We start from the raw sequence: 24233 nt of genomic DNA on the forward strand, positions 1-24233 counted from the left end.
CTCATGAATGGAATCACTTCTCTTTCCTCACTCCAACCGGGGTCTCATTTGGTGAGCCATTGGGTGCTACTTCATAACAAGAATAGGTCTAGGAGAAGCCCAGAGTTTCCATTCAGTAGTTAGCCACAGTTACCCAGTGGAGTCCAGGTAGAAAGAAGCACCCGTGGATAGTTCTGTTCCACTGGCATGACCCAAACAGATTCCTTCACCTAGTAAATTGGTTGAGTCCAAGGAAGGAAACAGATGGCCATTCAAATTGGGACAGCATGAGAGTTTGATGAAGGAGTTATTTATAAAGTTTTTCCTAATACACAAAAGAACAGGACAGTTCTCTGGTGCCAGAAGCAGTAAGGCCCCATTACTACCTCAAGGCGTGAAGGGTTTACCTAATGATCTAAGCCTTCCCAAGGCCAGAGGGCAAAAAGCCATTGATATAGTTCATATAAGTCAACCTCTGAGGGCAGAGAATATCAGGCAGTCTAAAAAAATTAACAAGATCATCAGGCACATTCAGGATTCTTAGAGGGTACCTGGAGGGGCCCATAAACCTAGAATTCCTCATTATGCCCAGCACTCTTAACAGAATAGGTGGACACTAGAAATTCTATTTTAGCATGACACGACATGAAACTGGCATTCTCTGCCAGTTCTATTTCTCTGGTTTAGGTAGTCAAACTCAATACTGGAAAACATCAAAAAGTTTCTGAGGACAAGATGCAGGGCAAAAGAATCTCCTAGACAAAAGAACATGAGCTTCAGAGTCATCTTAGAGACCATCTGGTACTCTGGTTTGTCTCTGTTCAACCTTCTGGGATATTCTGAGAATCAGGTTTCTAGGTGGAAATAGGACTCTGCAAGTGGTCTTTGGTTCTAGTGCTTATTCTAGCTATTTCTTTTTGTTAGCTTCATTATATCTTCATCCCCACTGGCTTAGCCAATCTATATGCCTGCCTGATCCAAATCTATACAATTAAACTAAGTACCCTAAAAATCTACTTTGATAACTGTTCTTATCACATAAACATACAAGATGTACCCTTTGCATCTGTCCTCCAATATATCATTCACATCAATGACTATTAGTTTGTATGATGCTAATTTATTAATGATTTGCTATACCAGCCTCTAAAAACTGATTATTGCCACACCTTTCAACCCTGACTGTTTTAGTGTCCAACCACAAAAGAAAAAAAAGAAATAAATACTCAAACCTTGTGATTTTTCACCTGCAGAATTTTGGGGGTCATTGCCAGGCACCAATCCTGACTTCCAGTCAGTGCTGCCTACACTCCTTGCTGATATCACAAAGGTAAGTGAGTTTGTTATTCTTTTGCTCTTCAAGTAGGAACAAAGCCTCAAAAGCTTGCATCAAAAAAAAAAAAAAATCAATTTAAAGACTGAACAGAGCAAAATCTTCTTTGCAATGCAAATTATAATTTTTTTCTATCTTACAGGCAGTACTTTGTTGCCCACTTCCAGTTTCTGTGTTAAAAAAATATGATACAACTTGCATTTCAAATATCCTAAAACTCAAAAATTTTCTTCAATGTTGTTAGATCTTTGTTTCAATTAGTGTCAAGATTTGCTTTTTTGATAGAAGAAACACATGTTCATGAACTGAAAAGAATACTTAAAGCAGAATATATAATTTAATATTGAATTTCGGAAATAAATATAAACATAAGCATACTTTATAAGCATGTTCTTAAGTCTTAAGGCCTTACTTGTATTTATTTATGAGGGTTTAATGTATTCAAAATAAAATAATAAATTCTGTAATAATTTTTATATTTCATTTAAAGCTATGTCTGCTTAATTTATGCCAAAAGCTGTCAATGGGATATTCATAATTGGAAGTACTGACTAAGCTCCATTCCTTCTTTAAATGAAGGAATTCATAAATTCAAACATGGTAGAAAATTCAAAGTATTTCAGCTATTAATTAACCCTTCCCAGGCAAACTCAGTTAGCCAAGAGGCCAATTAATCATATTTTGCCACTTTATCAATGCATGTCTTCCTTCCATGACAAACTTCTGTATCAGAACCTATATCAGAATCCACAGTAGGAAAAAAGACGAATCCATAGTAGATTCAAGTCAACTACAAAATGATTTGCTTAACTCTAAATAAAAGAGAAAAGCATAGAGTGTAGTCCTTCTCACATACAGGGAGATGTCACTTCTCAACATGTCTTTCTCAATTCATTCTTCAGGATGCTACTTTGAGTCCAGAACTTCCTTTTGGTCAATCCAGGCTTGAGACAGTGGACAGAACAGGACACAGTGTACCTGGTGAGTTTTTTACCACAAAGTCTTTGTTAGCTAATTACATCCTCTATGAGGATTCTATGACACCACCTCAAAGACTAGTGGTAAAGTCATTCTCAAGTCAGAAGGTCTCCTCACGCCTGCATTTCTGACTGAAGAACAATCCATTGAAGCACCCTCTTCTGAAGAAGAGGCTATCTTCAGTGTCCTTCCCCCTCCCTGGGCCCTAGGCCCACAGAGAGCACTGATCCCCCTTTTCCCGATGGATCTGGTGAAAGAAGCTGAAACCAAAGCAGTACTAACTGCTGCACACACAGAGCAGCCTTCTCTTCCAGGCTTCAAAACTGAGAGTCCATCAGGACAAGGTAAGTCATAAGGGATAAGGGACTACGGCAACACAGTACTGGCCTTTACAGTCAGTATATGTATTGTTTTCCATATACAGGCTGACCATTCATACCATCTGTTCTGCTACATATGTTTCTTTGGTGCCTATTAGCTCATGTGTAATTGAAAAGTAAGGATGTCAGTAAACATTGGAATCCTCTAGGTTCACTTTTGAATTTCCAAAACCGTTCATTTTTGAGGCAATAGAGTTCAACTTTATCACAGTTAAAAAGGAATTTTAGCAATTTATGAAGAATTTAAGAAAAAAATTAAAATTCTGCAGCAGTCTTTTTTTTAGTGCAAAAAGAAGCTGATTTAGTGGCTTCTAGAGCCCCTTATGCTTTCCACTTTGTATAGCTTTCTGGTGAAGCTATACATAATAATGTCTTTAAGGAAACAGAAACCCCAGGATATAAGGCTGATAAGGAGGAACCGTGATTCTAAATGCAAATGACACAGGAGATTTGTTATAGCTGATTTCTTTTAATTTTTAAAATTTTTTTAAATTTATTTTTTAAATTCAGGTATAATTAAAATATAGTAATATATTCGTTTCAAGTGTACAATATAATGATTCAACAATTCTATACATTTCTCAGTGTTCATCAAGATAAATGTACTCTTAATGCCCATTATCAATTTCACCCATCCCCCCATGCACCTTCCATTTGCTAACCAACAGTTTTTCCTCTGTGTTTAAGAGCCTATTTTTTTTTGTTTCTCTTTTTTCCTTTGTTCATTTGCTGTTTCTTAAATTCCACATATTTCTCTTTCTCTGATTTATTTCAATTAGCATTATATACTCTAGGTCCAAATATGTTATTGCAAATAGCAATATTTCATTCTTTTTAATGACTGAGTAACATTCCACTATATGTATATACCATATCTTCTTTATCCATTCATCTATCTATGAACAACTGAGTTGCTTCCATATCTTGGCTATTGTAAATAATGCTGCAATAAACGTGAGGGTACATGTATCTTTTCAAAATTAGTGTTTCTGTTTTCTTTGGGTAAATACCCAGTAGTTGAATTATAGAATTATATGGTAATTCTGTTTTTAATTTTTTGAGGAAACTAGTATTTTACACAGTGGCTGCACTAATTTGCATACCTACCAACAGTGCCAAAGGTTTCTTTTTCTCCACATCTTCTCCAACACTTTTATTTCTTGTGTTTTTCTTTTAATTTATTTTTTACTTATTTTCAGCATAACAGTATTCATTATTTTTGCACCACACCCAGTGCTCCATGCAATCCGTGCCCTCTATAATACCCACTACCTGGTACCCCGACCTCCCACCCCCAGCCCCTTCAAAACCCTCAGATTGTTTTCCAGAGTCCATAGTCTCTCATGGTTCATCTCCCCTTCCAATTTCCCCCAACTCCCTTCTCCTCTCTATCTCCCCATGTCCTCCATGCTATTTGTTATGCTCCACAAATAAGTGAAACCATATGATAATTGACTCTCTCTGCTTGACTTATTTCACTCAGCATAATCTCTTCCAGTCCCGTCCATGTTGCTACAAAAGTTGGGTATTCATCCTTTCTGATGGAGGCATAATACTCCATAGTGTATATGGACTACATCTTCCTTATCCATTCGTCCGTTGAAGGGCATCTTGGTTCTTTCCACAGTTAGGCGACTGTGGCCATTGCTGCTATAAACATTGGGGTATAGATGGCCCTTCTATTCACTACATCTGTATCTTTGGGGTAAATACCCAGGAGTGCAATTGCAGGGTCATAGGAAAGTTCTATTTTTAATTTCTTGAGGAATCTCCACACTGTTTTCCAAAGAGGCTGCACCAACTTGTATTCCCACCAACAGTGGAAGAGGGTTCCCCTTTCTCCACAGCCCCTCCAACACATGTTGTTTCCTGTCTTGCTAATTTTGGCCATTCTAACTGGTGTAAGGTGATATCTCAATGTGGTTTTAATTTGAATCTGCCTGATGACTAGTGATGATGAACATTTTTTCATGTGTCTGGTAGCCATTTGTATGTCTTCATTGGAGAAGTGTCTGTTCATATCTTCTGCCCATTTCTTGTGTTTTTTATTTTAACCATTCTGACAGGTAGCCAGGTGATATCTCATGGTGGTTTTAATTTGCATTTCTCTCATCATTATTGACATTGAGCGACTTCAAATGTATCTGTTTGCCATCTATATGTCTTCTTTGGAAAAATATCTATTCAGGTCAGCTGTCCATTTTTTAGTTGGATTATTTGTTTTTTTTGGTGTTGAGTTGTATAAATTCTTTATGTATGTTGCATATAACCCCCATGGGATATATCATTTGTAAATATCTTCTCCCTTTCAATAGGTTGCTTTTTTGTTTTGTTGATGCTTTCCTTTGCTGTATAAAAGTTTTTTATTTTGGTATGCTCTCAATAGTTTAATTTTGCTTTTATTTCTACAACTGTTGTCAAATTACTATGTTATGGTTGATGTTTTTAATAGGATTGTTACTGTTTTAGGTAGGGCTCTCTTTACAAAATTCTACAGGTTTTGAGTGGTCTATTTCACTACTACCTTCCTCATAAACCTTGTGTGCAATTAGTATGCAATTTTATGGAATACAAGTTTTTTTCTCAAATACATATTGGCACAAAAGCAGAACCACCCATAAAGATTATGTTTGGCTTACCTGATTACTAGTGAATAAATTTTAACTGCATGATACAGTTACCTATTTTTGCACTACAAACCATCCCCAAAGTTTGTGGCTTAAAATATTGATCATTTATTTTGCCCTTAAGTCTGAGATTTGGGCAGGGATCAGTGAGGACAGTCTTTCTCTGCCACATGTTGTGTCACCTAGAGTATCTCAAGCTAACAGGTGTTGAACATCTTTTTTTATTCATATGGCTGGCAATTCAGTACTCAACCACAGCTGTTGGTTGGTGGAACTGGGGTGCAGGGGCTCATTTCTATTCTATCTAGGTCTCTTTAACAGGGCTACTTGGGCATCCTTAAAGCATGGCATCATAGGTTTAAAGAGTCAGCATTGCAGCAGTCAGAAAGTGGAAGCTGCCAATCTCTCTTAACAGCTTGGAAACAGTGTCAATTCCTCACATCCTAATGGCTAGACAGCCATAGAGATCATCTCAGTTCAGGAAGAGGAAACATAGACCTTATCTCTAGATAGGAGAAGTATCAAAAATTTTATGGCCATTTATAATCCACTACAATCCACATCAACCACTATTTTGACTTTCAAATTATTTGAAAGTTGGTTGTAGGGGTGCCTGGGTGGCTCAACTGGTTAATGGTTTGACTCAATTTTGACTCAAGTCATGATCGCAGGATACTGGGATGGAGCCCTACATTGGGCTCAACACTGAGTGGGGAATCTGATTGAGGATTTCTCTCCCTCTCTCTCTGCCCCTCTCCATGCCCTCACTCTCTCTCTTTCTCACACTCACTAAAATAAACAAATAAATCTTTGGAAAAAATTTTAAAAATAAAAACAAAAATAAGTGGGCTGTATAATACAAAGCAAACCTTTATGGTAAAGTTGTTGATAGCAAATGCTCAGTGGATTCCTTTCTTTCATTATGATATCATAAAACCTTATTAAAGATCAGTATTTCAGGTAGGTTAATAAAAATGATTCTATATCATGATGAGTGCATTATTGTGTTTTCAAAATTGCTTTACTGTTCTCATATATTTATACATTCCTTTCACTCAAGATTGTATTTTAGAACACTAAAGCTGGAAGGAATCTTAGACATAATCTGGTTAAGCTACTGTGCTTCATGGGTAAGAAAATCAAGGCTAGCAATGTGAAGTGTCTTGCTCAAGGTCACACCGTAGCTGGTTGCAAAGCTGACACCATGTCAGTTTTCCTCCACCCACTGTTATATTTGGCTTACCTACCCCACCATTAAAAAAAATTCCCTCAAACTTGCTTTGCCTTCAAACCACAGCTTCTTTTCTCTCTGTTTTACAACGCTATAGATTTTTTTTTTTTAAAGTTTCACAAAGGTTTCACCTCTAACCATACATTACAGGGACACAATTTTCAAAAAAATCACAGATGGGATCCTAATTAATCAATTTAGCAGCCTCATTTCCATCTTTATTTTACTTGATGTTTCTAGCAAGGGCTCCTGTCAACCACTCCCTTCTAGAAATTCCTTCCTCATCTGGCTTCCACAAAATCACTTCTTGATTCCTCTCATATTTCCTGACTCCTCCTCTTCAATCTCCTGCACTGGAGCTTATTGTTAGTTTTTATTTATAATTTGTTTATTAAAATCCTACCTCATTCAAAAAAAATTTATGATGATTTACAGACATGTAGGAAATACAAAAAGATTTTAGAGAATTAGAAAAATAGAAGAAAAGATAAAGCAAAAAATGTCAGATGATTCTTGAAGTAATAAAACAATTTTGGAAGTAGATAGAGGTGGTATTTGCACAACATTGTAAATTTACTAATTCACAATTACTGAATCATGCATTTTAAAATTTTATGTTATGTTTCACCTCAAGAGTTTGCTTTTTTAAATCAAATGACTCTAAGGAAAATTGTGTACAAAATAAACATTATACAGTTCTATAAGTTTGCTTTGGGTAACTTGTGAATTTGCCTCTGAGTTTCTTAGCACTTTGCTTCACTGGAGAGGCATAAGGAATGCTAAAGCCTAGTTCATTACAGCAGTTCTATGAGGGGCTAGGTTCTGACAGTCTGCCTTAATTCAAGGATTGATTTTAGAGTATCCAGAGGAATGAATGTATTGCATAACTTTTAGTCAATGTTCCATAAATAAAAATTATATCTCATAACTCAGCTTTTGATTAGTATTGACCAAGAAGCACTGCATTTGCTGACATGGGCCTAGAGTGCAAATATTCTGTTACCAATTAAAGGCAGATCCACATGCTTTCATAATCACCCCAGCTGGGAAGAGAAATGCCATATCTTAATGAAAAATGAAGACCCTAACTAGTAAGTGTCCTAATAAAAAGGCCTTCTATTTATACACATGGAAATGGGGGGAGGGGAACACAAGCATTCTAGACAAGACCAAAGCTTCCCTCTCTCAAAACACAGTTCTGCATCTCCCCCATGCACAGGTAAAATGACAACCAGGACTCCAAACTTCCTACACCATGGTATTACTGAGGTAAATTTAGCCTGGAAAATTTTTAAGGTTAGTGTCACCAAACACCCACCAACCCATTAAAATCTCAATAAAGCACTCATAGAAATCTCTCAGTTTAAGCAGTTTGACTTAGTAGTTAATCCCTTGAGATAAAGTACTTGCAAAATATACCTCTAGAACGCTAAATGAATTGGTATTTTGTATAAAATTCTGAGATCTTCTATTATTAACATTTTGGGGAGGTAGTTGATCCTAAGCCGTTTGTTCTTACAGAGCCAATTAACTGTTAAGATCACTCCTATTTCATAAAGTGAGAGTCATAAAATATTGGAGAAACTCAACACCCTGTCTTCCTCATAACATGAATCCATCTTGTTCAAAAATTTTATCAATTTTTTTGTGGTTTGATTTGTTTTAGGTGTGTATTGACAACAATACATCTTTCTTTTCCCTCATTAGAATGATGATCTGATCTATCAAAAGAGAACCTCTTGGGGCACCTGGGTGGCTCAGTGGGTTAAGCCTTTGCCTTTTGACTCAGGTCACAATTTCAGGGCCCTGGGATCAATCCCTGCATTGGGTTCTCTACTCAGCAGGGAGCCTGCTTCACCCTCCCTCTCTGACTGCCTTTCTGCCTACTTGTGATCTCTCTCTCCCTATGTCAAATAAATAAATAAATAAAATCTTTAAAAAAAGAGAGAGAGAGAAAACCTCTTTAGTGTTCTCTCTTCCAAATTATAGGCTATTTTCACTTGCTGGACATTTCATTTAAGTCGCAAGCCAGATCTCCTAATAAATTGCAATATTTTAAGTAGTGAAAAAGCAAACTTTGGGCAAAGCTATTCTGCTATTGGACATTGTTTTGTCATTTATTCCCCTGTATTTAGTCTGAGTTCTCCAGAAAAACAGAACCAATAAGAAATTTATATCTATTTCTGATTTTTTTTTTTTTTTTTTGAGAGGAAGGGGGATTGAGAGAGAGAGATGGAGAGAGAAAAGCAGGATCAGGAGAAGGAGAATCCCAAGCAGGGTTCATGCCCCAGCACAGAGCTTGACCGCAGGACCTAATCCCACAACCCTGAGATCTCCACCTGAGACCACCACCTGAGTTGGACACTGAACTGACTGAGCCACCCAGGCATCCCTATCTATATCTGATTTAATATTAGGAATTGGCTTATGTGACTATGGAGGCTGAGAAGTCCCAGGATGTACAGTCAGCAAGCTGGAGACCCACAAGAGCCAATGGTATAATTTCAGTCTAAGTCCAAAGGCAGAAAAACCAATGTCCCAGCTCAAACACAGTCAAGCAAAGAGAATTTTCCCTTACTTAGCTTTTTGTTCTATTCATGTCTCCAACTGATTAGATGAGGCCCATATTAGGGAAGGCAATCTGCAATTTACTTCATCTACCTATTCAAATGTTAAATGCATCTGGAAGTACCCTTACAACCACATCAGCTTTAACCAAATATCTGGGCACCCCATGGCCCGACAGCTGACATAAAATTAGCAAGCACATCCCATCTAGGTAATACATTAAAATCACCTCACATTTCCAAATTTTCTTAATCTCACCTCAGCATTTGACTCCATTGAAAGGAAGCAGTGAGATGATCTAAACTGAATGAACTCAATAGAGAACTCAGTAGAGAGAGCTGCTAATGTTTCATAAGGTTAAGGACTCATTCCATCTCTATTTTTGCAGTATCATCAGTGTCCAGCCAGATGCTTGGCATCTACTAGGCAAGCAATTAACATATGTTGAATAATTGAAGGAGCAAAAGAATGAATTTGTATCATAATACCTCCATGAAAGTCAGAGTTCATAAGAATAATTTGATTATTTCCTTTTTTTGCCCTACCTACTAAGAAGTTCAGAGAAAATCAGTTCAGTGATCCAGAAACAGTAGCCTGCTATCTCTTCTGGTCACACCACCCATCACTGCCAAAATACGTCATCCATATTCATGCTTGTGACTTTGCACCAATTATTTTCTCTCATGCCTATAATACCCTTCCTTTCCTTTTGCCTAATGACCTCCTACTCGTGCTTTAAATTCTAGCTAATGTGCCACCTCCTCAGTGAAGCTTTCCCCAACCGTTCCCTGAAAAAACTCATAATTACCATCTGTTTCCTGACTCCATATATACCACCATCAAACATTTACCACTCTGTACTGAAATTATTACTATGCATGTCTGGTAACCCCTTAAAACTGAATTCCTAAAATAAAAGAACACGTTTAAAAAAAAACAAAAACAAAAACAAAACAAAACAAAACCTCCTGCACTAAACACAGTGTGTGGCACATGATTAGGATTTCATAATTATTTGTTACTATTGTCAACCTTAATGAGTCTACCACTGTAGTAAGTCTCAGACCGCAAACTTCTGGAAGGTGCACCCCACCCTGTGTCAGTTCTTCTGAAGCTAGAGACAGACAGCCTCACGTGGAAGGTGATACAAGGTGCTATTCCTCACTGGTAAATACCTTAATCAAAATAAGAGTGCTGAAGAACTTTCATCAGCTCCTCCACACTTGATACATTAACTTCCACACTGATTAATGTGTAGTCATGAAGTAAAAAAAATATGCCATCGGCCATTCTGCTAACCAAAAACTTTTCATATCCTAACTTAACCATGAAGTCCTGGCAAAGGCATTATTTAAATTGTTCCACTTTAGGATGAAAGGACAATAGAAAGACTTGGAAAGATTTCTAAGAAAAACTCACCTGAACTTTAAATCACTGCGGTCAATATTTTTGCCTTTTCTTCTTTGTACTTTAAATTGAGGCTCAAACAGTAAGTTTCCCTAATAGGAATAGGTTGCTGATAAAAATTGTTCAGAGAGGTCTATGAGGAAAATAGCGTCTGAAGGAAGGAAGGAATAGCCATTCAGCTGAGGCTTGCAATTACACTTGGGCTGTAGATCCGATCTTCACAATGCCCAGAGAAAGAGGAAGAGTGAATTGAAGTCCGTCCAACTCTCTAATTTGGTCATTCTAAACTTCACCTAGATGTCAGGCGAGATAGTGCTGTCCTTCAGAATTTAAGTTTGGTAAATTCAGGGCCATGACCCAAATTTCAGCAATTCCCAAGGAGATCTGTGCTCTGACTTTCCACCCCCACGTGGAACTTCCCTGCTGCACCATGGTCAGCCCCTATTCTCTCAAAACCCCCTCAGTGACCATTCTTTTTCTAGACTCTTCCCGATTTTATTATGATCCTATTTTTTATGCAGAATAGTGTTCTGTTTAATCTCTTTCTAACATTATACTGAACCAAGACCATGTTTCTAAGATAAATTCTGCCAATCCTGCAAGGGCAAAAAGCAGGTAGAAGCAGTTGTCATTAGAAATCGCAACTTTCCCTTCCTCCCACCCTCATAGTCCTTCCCTTAAACACACTCACGTAGATATTTAGAGGATGGTCGGTACCAAGCAGCTTGCAGTAACCCGTGGCAACTTTATCTCAGCTTAACACCACCATTTCTTCTTCTTCCCTTCCCAGGGGAGCTCACTTTTTCCTCCATTTCACTGAAGTCCACTCTCTGGTTTTGTCTCATTTGGCACTGGTACACATTGACTTTTTTCCAAGGGCTCCATCTAGATTCCCTGCACCCCACCCTGTCTCTCATCTTTAGATGAGAGACTGGTCCATCACAGGTGAATTGCAGCAGCACTGCAGGCCACAGATCCAAGCAAACCCGCCTTGGGCCAGTAAACCACAGAGTAAAAAAGATTTCAACAAGTTCATTTAGCTAGTAGTGGCTCTCTGGGATCCTGTGCTTATTTTATTCATTCAACAAATATTTATGTTGTGCTTATTAGATATGGAGATAAAATAGTGGATTACGTATACACTCCATGACTGGCAAGGTTTGAGTCTCCCACAAAATAGAGCCTGAGATAAGGATTTGATTATAAGGGGGTATTTTGGAGATGATCCCAAGAAAACCAGTAAAGGAACAGGAAACTAAAACAGGAAAGGGAGGGAAACCAATACAGCCCATTAGTTTTGTGACCACTGGAGTTCCTCTGTGAAGTGCTGGTGAATGTTTAACAACAAATCCAAAATAAAAAACAAAGCAGTGTGATACATATGCATACAAAAGTTTAGTATAAAATTTGGCTGATACAAAGGATATGGGGTGCACAATTCATAATATATATATTCTTTATTTTCAATTCTATATAGTCAATTGATTTTCCTAAGGAAATAATATGTACACTTATCTGAATGACAGGAAGACAAAAACAAGGATTGGGGAGGAATGGTGAAGAGTGTTTTGGGCAGAGGCAAGTAGGGAAAGCTGGAAGAAGCATGGCATATTGAAGGAAAGTGAAGAAAGCCGGCATAGAAAACAGAGAAGCTCTAGGGGCGCCTGGGTGGCTCAGTGGGTTAAAGCCTCTGCCTTTGGCTCAGGTCATGTTCCCAGGGTCCTGGGATTGGGCCCTGCATGGGGCTCTCTGATAGGCAGGGAGTCTGCTTCCCCTTCTCTCTCTCTCTCTGCCTGCCTCTCTGCCCACTTGTGATCTGTCAAATAAATAAATAAAAGCTTAAAAAAAAAAAAAAAAAGGCAGTGAAGCTCTAGAAACGTAGAGTTTGATAAGCCCTGTTAATACCATTAAATGTTTTAAGCAAAGGAGTGACACATCAAATTTGAGCTTAAATAGATCTCACTGCTTGTGGGAAATTGGCTGGAGGTGGGAAAATGCAAGCAATCAATTAGAAGAGTCTTAACAACAATCTGGACTACGAATATTGATAGCTTGGTCTAGAGTGATAGAAGGGGAGATGAACAAACGTGAATTGATTGAGTGGTATTTAAGAGGCAAAATCATTATGAAGAATTCTGAAGCCACGAGCAGGTTCAGCAAGAAAGCCTGATCTGATTAATGAGCAATGTCTGTTATAGGCTCATCAGTGGGAAGTAGTAATACACATGTCTGCAGAGTCTGTAACAGGCTGGTGAACTGGTTTTGGCCATGCCTCTCAGATATCCAGATATTTCCTCCCTGTTAGCACTTTATGGTCATCTGACTGGTGAGCACATTCTTGGAGATGTCAACATGTGTTGGTTCTCAGATCCTTGACATGGTCACTTTTATCACTTACATTCATTTTTGTTGGCTTAAATTTACTTAATAAGAAAGATGGATGAGGATCCATTATTATTGATCAATCAAATGCTTTTGATTGATCTGTCCAGTATTTTACAGAGAAGAGGCCCACAAATATAAAGAACTGTGTTGCATATATAAGTAAATATAACAATTCAGGAGGACTCTGGAATTCTTTTTCTGACTGTTCCAGGAAGCTACTTCCATGATTACTTTAAATCTACAGAGCTAGTAACACCTATGAGGACTTGATCCCCTATACATCCCAATTTAGAGGTTCTATTCTAACAACCCAGTAATGTTTGGTTTTTTGTTTTTTAATTTCAGTGTTTGGCATCTGTCCTATTTTTCACTTTTGGTTTAGCATCTGCATTCTATCCCTTCTCATTTCTTGGAGTGGCCACTAGCAAACTGCAGTTGTGTTTGTATTTTACTCAGTGGAGCTGAAATGTCAGCTCCTCACTCGTGCCAGAAAACCAGCATGCAGCAGCTCTTGGCTCAGCAAGAGGTGTGCCCCACACCACAGAGCACGGCAGCCTCTTCACAGATTATCTGGACACCAGCTCCATTCTGTTTCTTTTCGCACTTGGCGGCACTCAAACAATGAGAACAAACTTGCTGGGCTCTGGTTCCTGGATCATCCCTCCCTCAGTGGAAGACAGCTATAATGACAAGGAGAATGTCTACATGAATAAGCCCTTAAATGAATTTCAAAATTAAGCCATTATGACAATTTTAACAGAAATCTTAACTTAAGGGCGCTAGCGTGGCTCAGTGGGTTAAGCCTCTGACTCTTGGTTTTGGCTCAGGTCGTGACCTCGGGGTCACGAAATCAAGCCCCACTTCCAGGCTTGCGCTCATTAGGGAGTCGCCTGGGACTCTCTCTTCCTCTCCTGCTGCCCTTCCCCTCCCCCATGCTCACTCACTGTCTCTAAAATAAACAAATAAATCTTAAAAAAAAAAGAGAGAGATCTTAACCTAAAAACCTATCACTCCATTATTACATGTAAATAAGAGATAAAGTTTTCAGAAAGAAGGTAAGACAAAACGGGGAGAGAGATTAAGGTGATACTGCTTGGGGAAAATATTGGAAGAAATCCTTCACCCTCAATAATGCAATCCCATCTTTAGGATAAGAATGCACTGTCCTGGGGCGCCTGGGTGGCTCTGCTGGTTAAACGTCCGCCTTTGGCTCAGGTCATGATCTCAGAGGCCTGAAATCGAGCCCCGAATTTGGCTCCCTCCCCATCTGGGAGCCTGCTTCTCTCTCTCCCGTTCCTCCTGCTTGTGGATGCTCTCTTTCTCCCCCTCCTCTCTCTCTTTCTCCTCTCCCTGTCAAATAAATAAACAAAATCTTTAAAAAAAAAAAAAAAAAGAATGCATTGTCACATGCATCTGCAGTGTTTCCAAGGCCTAGATTTGGGAGTAAATTAAAATTTCATGTTGGAGAACTCTTATTTACAACAGTATCAGCCTGATTGTTCAACAAGCAGAGAGAACAGCTCTGAAAAAGAAAATTCAGTTCACACTAGACTACAGTGCACTTTCCATCTATATTTTTTTGAAAATTTTTTTAATTTTTTTCCGTGTTCCAAGATTCACTGTTTATGCACCACACCCAGTGCACCATGCAATACGTGCCCTCCTTAATACCCACCACCAGGCTCATCCATGGATCTCTGTTATTCAAGACCTACACATATGAAATAGAAACAATGTAAGATTTATGCATAAGAGAGAAACACTACTTAAAATTATTTTCTAGACAAAGCATATGTGTCTGTCTTAGGTCATAGGGGAAGAAAATCCATGAGAAGCAGAAGCAACAAACAAGGCACACATGGAGCTGTAAGTGGGCCCCAAAGGGAGCATAGCACTTTGCCAAAGAAAAGGGAGATGACCCTCAGATAGAAGAAGTTTCATGAGAAGAAAAAGCAGAGGCTGGAGTATGATTCAGAGAAGAATACAGAGAAATAAGTAGATAAACGATTTGTATAAGCAGGGCTTAAAGTTAGAAAAAGAGTTTCTTCTGAGTTTTCAGGAAATGAATGATGAAAATGAGGCTTAGGAAAGTTAGTCTGGCCACAGCTTTGGTGGCTGAAAGTAGGACAGTGAGGGATTTTGTCCCATATCTGATATAACGTTTTGGAGCCATGGATGAGGGTAGAAGCAGAGGAAGAGAGGAGGAAATAGAGATATGGAAGATTTTATTTTAAAAAATGAAATAAAGTTTAAATGTAAAATAAAATAATATAAGATACAATAAACCAGGGACTAATTTAGATAATGATGGATGGAGGAGAAGGACGGGTTGAAGGATTTGGACCACCATCAGGTTTAACACCCCTATCGTCATCCATGTTATACACAAGATACCAAATTTCTTCCCACCCTAGAAGTTAAAGCCTAATGGAACACAATAACAATATGTTCTCTCTGTGTGTTTGTCAGTATCTCTCTTCCTCCCCCTCCTTCCCTCCTTCTCTTTCTATCTTGGAAAAATCAGTACAAGTCAGACAATAGGAGTTTTCTAATATGTATTAGGAACCCCCCACTTAAGTGATCATAATTTTACATAGAGGTAAGTCAAATGCTCAGTATGTGTATTAGTCCGTATTCTCCAGAGAGACAGAACCAATAGGGTGTGTGTGTGTGTGTGTGTGTGTGTGTGTGTGTGTGTGTAGAGAGAGAGAGAGAGAGAGAGTTATTTTAAGGAATTGTTTTATGCAGTTGTGGAGACTGGCAAATCTGAATCTATAAGATAGATGGGCAAACTAGAGACTCAGGGAAGAAGTCTGCTTACAGAATTTCCATTTCCTCTGGGGAGAACTTTTTTGTTGTTGTTTTTGTTTTTTGTTTTTTGAATTAAGGATTTCAACTGGTTTAATGAAGCCCACACACAATATACAGGAAAACCTGCTTTACACAGAGTCTATGAATTGAAATGTTCATTTCACCTAAAAAAAAAAAAAAAACTTCACAGAAACATCTAGAATAATGTTTGACCAAATATCTGGATACCATGCCTAGCCCACTTGACACATAAAATTAACTATCACAGTATCTCTTGAATGGCTCTGCCTAGTAGGTGTAAAAACAAAACAAAACAAACAGAGGATGCTTTATACTTAGATCTGCAGGGGGGAAAAAAATGCAAAGCCAGAACTAGAACAGGCAGAATCTGGTCATAATCAGACAATTTATCTGGTACAAAGAGAAAACAGGGTGGCCTCATGGCAGGCCCTTAATCATAATGTAAAAGATGTATGTCATTAGTGATAATAGGTAGTCAGCATTTGTGGAACTGGAAGGAACCCAAGGTAGAAACAGCAGCAAAAAACACATACCCAATAGCTAGAAAGAGAGCTGTCTAGAAGAAAGCCATGACAAATGAGGTACAGGGTGACAAGGCTAGATGGACATAATGGCATCTAACTGACTCCATATTCATCCATTACTACCATTTATCACTTCCCAACTTACTGGGATATGATGCATTTATAGCTACAAGGATCTTTATCTTGTATACCTTTATCTTGATTCACACGAGGTTATGCAATTAAGGAGAGAAGCCAAGTCATTCTGCCCCTCTTTTCTCTAATTTTACAAATACTATAAGGTTCCAGTGATGGCCAAAATGATTTGAGTAACCAGGAGCAAACACTTTTGAGACTGTGGGGAAGGAACATCACTTTGGGTCCTATTGTGAAGAATCACAGGTTTATAATATGATCAGCACTTTAATCAAAGAAGCAACTCTTACATTGAAGAAAAGTGACATCTTAGCAATCCTAAAGTAGAAACAGGAACAGCATTTGTAAGGGGATTGGAGGGCATGGATGGAAACTCTCACAAATAGTTTCTTTTCATTTTTAAGGGTTTTTTTTTTAATATTTTTTTTATTTATTTGAGAGAGAGAGAGAACAGATGCTTAACCAACTGAGACACCCAGGCGCCCTGATTTAGTTTTTAAGATGAAACTGCTTTTCTAAAATTGTCAGTAGGTTACAAGTTACATGCAGTGGTCAGTTTCTAGAAGGGCAGTCTACACAGGCAACTGAGCAAACTTTTGTCATTGTCATGCAGTTCTGCTCTGTGACAGGTCCCGTCCTCCATTTGAACTTAAAAATGTAAATCTCAGGAAAATGGGACCCTGATCTTTAAATACATCCTATTCATCTCCGAAAAAAAATTAACATCTTTTGACCACTGAGTACCAAAAGATAAGAGGATTTTCAGTTTCTTTTACCTCTATTTTTCTAGCTTGGCAATGATCGAGGTAGAAAAACAACTCTCCTCTGCTAGTTGGCAAGTTCTTTGTATGGTAGGTTAAGTAGAATGCTTAACAGAGCGTACATATTAGATTTATGCTATTTGGAATGTTGAAACAAGTGCTAATCCACAGAATTTTAATAAAATGCTTACTAAATATCATCCAAAGTCAGCATTTACAAAACTTACCAAACTTTATTTATAGAGATGAAACAAATTAAAGCATTTGTAGAAAGATAAATAAATAAATCTATTTGTATTTATCTGTTTGTCTGTTTTGAATTAGAATATGTTTGGAGTTTAGGAGAATCTGTCTCTTTAGATTCTCCATGCAAACCTTCATTCTGGAGGATGACAAATTTCCTATTGATTAGAGTTTCTATATGAGAGTTTGCCATAATGTCCACCAGATCTTTCAGTTGCATATTTGTGACATTCTCAAATGATCTTTCAGGAAATTTCTTCAACTTTGAAAGTCAGAGTGACCCAAGGACACTAAGCAAATGATGTGTGCCACTTTTTGTTTTGAGCATCTTTTGAATGTTAAGTTTAAAAAGTAGTAGTAGGACATGATGTTTTGCAATTTCAAGACACAGAGGAAGAAATATTATAGCTGGGAGATCTGGACAGTGGAGAGGAGGAGGAGGGCCAGGAGAAGGACAATAAGTTAGGAAGAATACAATTAAATAGCTAAAAGGGACTTTGTTTGTTTTTTTTTAATTAATTTATTTATTTGACAGAGATCACAAGTAGGCAGAGAGACCGGCAGAGGGGGCTGGGGGAGAAGAAGACTCTCTGCTGAGAGGCTCGATCGGGGCTCGATCCCAAGACCCTGAGAACATGACCTGAGCCAAAGGCAGAGGTTTAACCCACTGAGCCACCCAGGAACCCCTAAAGGGCTTTTTAATAGTTGGGAATATTTGTTTTAACTACGGGATCTGGAGGGCAACAAGAGAGAAGCTGAGTAAGGGGAGAGATCTTGGGAATAAAACAGTAGTGGGAGGTGCTGGGCAAAGAAGGGTGAAGCACCAGCACTGGGAATGCAGGGGCCTCCTGGAACGGAAGCTGGGTTGCAGCTCAAGCATCTCCCTGGGAGAGTAAATTCAAAAGAGCAATGCCTGATCAAGGACCAGGGGTGGGGAGGAGCACCTAGTTCAGTGAAAGGAGAAAAGCAGAACTAATTCAAGGAAGCAGATGCATCTTGTAAGTTGGACAGAGACACTGACCCTATGCTATGCACCTATAATTTTCTAGCTTATAAACGTTACTCTAGCGTTCTAGCATTGCCGTAAGTGGCTGAGTATTTGGAATGACTGCCCATGGAAGTGAGAGTGAGACTATGGAAGCCGACTGAAGTCCAGAAAGAAGAGAGCATCCCATCTTCCTCGGGGATGACAGAGGGGTTAGACAGGTGGAAGGCCCTTGCTGAGGGCCCCGCTGCAACTCGTCCAAGTAAACTTTTCACTCACCACCTCTCTCAATGTGGGTTTTTCTGCTTTGACAAAAGGGAAGTTCAACATAACCACAGAACAACAGGAGTGCTGCAGTACCTGGGCCCTCACTGCCTTAATATTCATCATGGAAAATGGAACCTCTGCTTGGCATGACTCATGGAGGAGTGCCTGCCCTGAATTCCTAGCTAAAAAAAGAAAAAGGAAAAGATGATTTTGAAAAAACCTTTCTGAGATTTATTAGACATTAGAATTCACAGTTCTGGAGCAATTCAATCCATTCCTTCATCATCCACAAAAGATACGAAACTCTCTTGTTTTCATGAGTATCATCTGAGGTTTTGTAGGTTTGTAGGCTTGTTTTGTTTGTTTTTTTCTTTAAGTTTGCAGCCTCCACACACAAACTTATGAATTCCTCAATTCATTTTGCCTCAGGGAAGCCTCTTTTTCTCTCCTCATTGCTTAACCTTGTTTCTTCCTCTCACAAAGCACAGGCTGCAGGAGAGACCCAGTGTGACATGGTATGCAGTTACAGCCACGTCCCTGTGATGCTATCTTTCAACCGTTATTATTGACATCAACTTTGCTTGGTAATACCAGGTTATATTACAAATGTCATTCTCTGCTCTCTGAGGCCATTTTTCCAATTTCAACTTTTCTTGACAAATTCATGACATAGAATAAAGTGTCTTTTTTTTTTTTTTTTTTTAAGTAAGCTCCATGCCCAGTTTGGAGCCCAGTGTGGGGCTAGGGCTCCCAACCCTGAGATCAAGACCTGAGCTGAGATCAAGAGCAAGATACTTAATGCACTGAGCTACCCAGGTGCCCCTACAACAACGTATCTTTAGATACGTTGCCATATAGATCTGTGTTTTCAGTGGCCTCACCACCAATCCAAAACCCATTTCCCCAGGATTTGGTGGACCTAGTTTTTTCCTCAGATTTTTCTGTAATAATTATTAAGACCTCCAGTCTATACTGAAATGCCGACTCTTTAGAATCCTCTTCCATGGATTCCTGCAAGACTTGCCTGATCTTTTCTCTTTCTTCTTTCTCTCAACCCAATCCCAACACCCACTCTGTGCATGTATAATGTGTAGGGCCCGGGTAGGGCTGCACTATGGGACAGTGAGTAAGACACTAGTCTCCTGACACAAAATTTCAAGGAAAGCAAAAAACTAAGTCAAGATTATATTTAAATGCAAGATTTCTGAAACTCAGAATAATTGCAAAAAAAATTCATGAACAAAATACCAAAATTTTAAAAAGTAAAGAAAAACCATCATTTATTCTACAACCCTGCTTTATTGTATGATATGAACAGTTGTTTCTAGCCTGCCCACTGTTCCTGCCTGAATGGCCTTTGTGTACCCCTTCAGGCAGGCTTTCAAGGATTGACATGGGTATAAACAGACTGAAACAACATGGAGCTTCACATATAGTCATGATTTTGAGCTGTAGTGCTTTTTTTTTTTTTGAGGTTTTACTTATTTATTTGACAGACAGAGATCACAAGTAGGCAGAGAGGCAGAGAGAGAGGAGGAAGCAAGCTCCCTGCTGAGCAGAGAGCCCGATTTGGGGCTTGATCCCAGGACCCTGGGATCATGACCTGAGCTGAAGGCAGAGTCTTTAACCCACTGAGCCACCCAGGTACCCCAAGCTGTAGTGCTTTTATTAACTTTGTCTATTTGGTTAAAATATGGGAGGATTGTTTGGTAAGTGTATACAGAGGTTCCCATTTTCCCTTTTGCCTCAAGATCCAATAGGCTCCACACACAGAGAACTAAATCTTGCTAAAACCATATTCGGTAAGCAGAACTGCTCTCCAAGCTTTGTCCAGCACCCTGGTGCCAGATAATGGAGTGGTAGGGTTAAAACGGTCCAGATAATGACATAAATAGTATAAAAAGGGGCACCTATAAGGATGCTGAAGAGTTTGTTTTAAATCACTTAAGCATTATTTTGGGTGAGAAATGCATTAAGTTTTCCATAGGGTTCTGGAATCAGCTTTCTATTTTCTCTTCCTTAATGACTCAACCAGTCTATTTAAGGTTAAAATCTCTGATCTGGTCTCATGTGGGAAGCGCTGGCTACCTATGCACATTCCCCAGACTGGCCAGGCGATTCTCTCACACCTTGCCTGCTCACCCAGTGCTGTGTCCGGGCCCCTGCACTCTATGCCCACTGCAACCGCTCTGCTAAGGCCAGCACTTTAAAGTCCCTTTTTGGTGGGAAGTGTCTCTTCTTAGTTGACCCATAGCAGTCAGAATCTAACTAGAAAAAAACCCACAAACTACTTTAGGCATGAGGTGGCCAATTTTAAAGGTCAAACAGTCAAACATCAGCAGTATAGAATGGTTCAAACTATTATTTACAAGAAAGGGACTTTATTTTTTAAAAATATTTTTATTTATTTATTTGAGAGAGAGAGAAAGAATGGGAGAGACAGCATGAGAAGGGGGAGCGTCAGAGGGAGAAGCAGGCTCCCTTAGAGCAGAGTCTGACGCCAGACTCGGTCCTCCACGCTCATGACCTGAGCTGAAGGCTGTCGCCCAACCAGCTGAGCCACCCAGGCGCCCCAAGAAAGGAACTTTAATGCAGGGAATTTGTTACTCAGATAGAGAAGGAGCTGAGAAACCAAACAAGAGAGGTTAGGGGAAAACGCAGAGATTAGGAAGAGCAGGCACTGCTACTGCCCAGAGCTTAAGGAGCTAAAAACAAGAGATGGTATCACCAGAATCCAGGAGCCAGCTTATCTGTGGAAATCTGGAAACCTGGAGTGCCTAATCCAGTGGGAGTGCAGACACAGAGGAGAGACAGTTGTTACCAGTGACTTGAGGCACACATGGAGGAGAAGAAATAAGCCCCACTTTTTCCTTCCCTGTCTGCCACTGCTCATGTTGGCCAAACCTACCCAGAAACCAGATGGTACAGAGGACTTTGAAATGTAACCTACAGGGGTCAGTGTCCAAGCCGAGGAAAGAGCAAGAATGACTGAGGGAAACCCAGCCCAGGATCAGCTCAGGGCCCATTTCATAAGGGGATCCATCGTCAAGGAGCAGTGCGGCATTTGGAGTAACATCATGAAACATTGCTCAGCCAACATCAACCGAGAGCTCTCGCTGTCCACTCATTCCATTCCAATATTGTGGGAACCACAGACATACATGCCATTGTATTTCAGAATTAGCTTCCTATTGCTTGAATTAATAAAAAGAAGGAGGCTCTCTCCCTCTGTATTGAGTAATTTTAAAGTTGCTACAGAATTGCCTATTTTCCCATGGAAATGTCTTCTTGTGTACCCAAATCTGTCAGTTTCAATAAAGTGATAAACAGCATAATCACCTGGGATAGTTCCCAGTGCTGACATCTAGATGTGGTGGTCCATTTTAACTGTCCTTGAATTGAAGCAATCTCTATTTTTCTACAATAACTTTTGACCATTATCTTGTCTTCCTCTACCCCAAGACACTCTCTAGATAAACGGATAGATAAATGGGTGAGGGTGGGTGTGGATGGGTGATAGAGGATGGATGGATATTAATAATAATTATGATGTCCTTGGATTTTAAATGAGATGTTCCCAGCATTTTTTTTTTTTTTGTAGCAGTGAGACTCAAAGATTGTTATGGTTAGTTGATTTCAGGGTCATAGGTACCAAATGTAAACCTAATTAATGTGATATTTTATTGCCTAACCATAGTTAAAATGTTGAAAGTAGAGGGAGATGATTTGCTTAGAAAGATATTAATGATTCAGGCATTCTTCACTGCAAGTAAGGAGAGTATGGATACATTTTCTTTATCCAGATAATAAATAATAAGCTGTTGCCAGAATTATTCAGATTTTCTTTTAATGCTCATATTCCCTATGCATTCTGCCTTTGCAGGATGCTATAAATCCTACCACCACCACCAGCAATATCCTATGGAGTTGAATTTTTTAATGAGTTAATGTTAATATGTGATTAGACTATGATTTCTTCAAGTGCAGTTCATTATTCTTAATAGATCTTGCAAATTCTTCAAAATCTATTGTAAAATAAAAGCATATGAAATATATTTTAGGTATAATTGTCAATAGCGAGAACATGAAATTAACAAAATGCACTAAAGGCAGTTCAAGTGCTTTTGGTAGATCACTTGGGGATGAATAATGGTTAGAAATTTGAGCTTTAAATAACTCCAACTGGAACTATTAAAGTATAAGAAAAATGTTCATGCTTCTAAACTGTCTTTTAAAAACAGAAATTTAGAACCAGTCTCTTTCATTCTTTCCTTCTTTGAACGTAATGATTCCCTCTAGCTGGTACAATGTGATGTACTCTAGGAATATTCTCAAAGTATGTATTTGCAGAACCAACTCACAAAACGCATTGAGGCAGGAAGTGATTGCTTTAAGTGGCTGAAATGCAAATATCTTCTGCAACCATTACTTCAGCAAAACCATGAATAATGATCATAACTAGTTCTCTTTCTATGGGAGATTTATATTCCATTAAGAAGTAAGCAAAGATAGGTGTTAACCAGCTTGAATTGACAACATCCTGGAAATTCAAACATGCGTTTTAACACGTATTTGCTTTTTAACAAGTTCTATAAATATACTGCACAAAATGTCATTTTTTTTCCAAAATGGCATTCGTTGATATAAAAAGCATTTTAAATGTCAAATGGAAGAACATTTCTAAAGGAACTTCAGTGTGATCACATTATGAATTTCTTATTCTTCAGAGTACAAAGCTACTGCCTAAAGTTGAATTTCCTTGCCTATAATTAAATTAATTCTAAGGAAGAGCTCCCCTTTCGCAGACTTTGGTATTAAATGTAAATGTTCATGTAGCTCTTCTTGACCCAAGTCTTTACAGAAAAATACAGTAAAGAGGTACCTGTAGATGGAGCCACTTTCAAGGCATGAAGGCAGAAGAACAATGGTGTTTGACATCCTCTTCAGGAGCAGATCTTAGCCGGGCTTCCATCACTGTGAACGTTCCCATAATACCCTATAGAACCTTTCCATTACGAAGGTTCTCAAACTTTTCCGTGAATCAGAATTCCCCCCGAGACCTTGTTCAAACACAGATTGTTGGGCCCTTCCCACAGATTTTTGATTCTGAAGGACTGGGATGGGGCAAATTTTCATTTCTAGCAAACTCTCCAGGGATTCCGATGCTGCTGGGCATGGGATCCTTAGGGATCTACTGCTCCATGGTGACAGCTACAGCTACGACTGACATTTGGGCTTTAATACTTTCCAGGCTCTTTCAGGTCTTTTTTTTTTTTTTTTTTTGAGAATGAGAGAAACAGAGAGAGAGAGAGAAGGGCAGAGAGGATCTTAAGCAAGCTCCACACCCAGCATGGAGCCTCGTGCAGGACTTCATCACACAATCCTTGAGATCATGACCTGAACCAAAAATCAAGAGTCAGACATTTAACCCACTGAGGCACCCAAGGGCCCCTTCATGCCTTTTTATTTAATTCATTTCTAAACCATCCCATAAGATGCACAAAATAGCCAATTCTCTACATTTTATGGATTATAAATGAAAAACGCTAAGGCTTCTTCTCCTCTATTCTCTGTCTCATTGAATACACCAACCACCGA

The 24233-nt window shown here is 38.9% G+C and overlaps 1 protein-coding gene across 1 annotated transcript in view; it reads left to right on the forward strand.

The window, feature by feature from the left end:
- IMPG1 (interphotoreceptor matrix proteoglycan 1) overlaps positions 1 to 24233 on the forward strand; it is a gene marked incomplete at its 5' end in the record, with an annotated part of 122841 nt that overhangs the window by 53517 nt on the left and 45091 nt on the right. The window contains 3 exons of the mRNA XM_082729446.1: positions 1233 to 1309; positions 2215 to 2293; positions 2344 to 2634. Coding sequence (XP_082585572.1) covers positions 1233 to 1309; positions 2215 to 2293; positions 2344 to 2634 — 447 coding nt within the window. The remainder of the gene's footprint in view (positions 1 to 1232; positions 1310 to 2214; positions 2294 to 2343; positions 2635 to 24233) is intronic.

This window comes from Mustela nivalis (assembly GCF_964662115.1).
Source record: "Mustela nivalis genome assembly, chromosome: 5".
NCBI classification, from domain to species: domain Eukaryota; kingdom Metazoa; phylum Chordata; class Mammalia; order Carnivora; family Mustelidae; genus Mustela; species Mustela nivalis.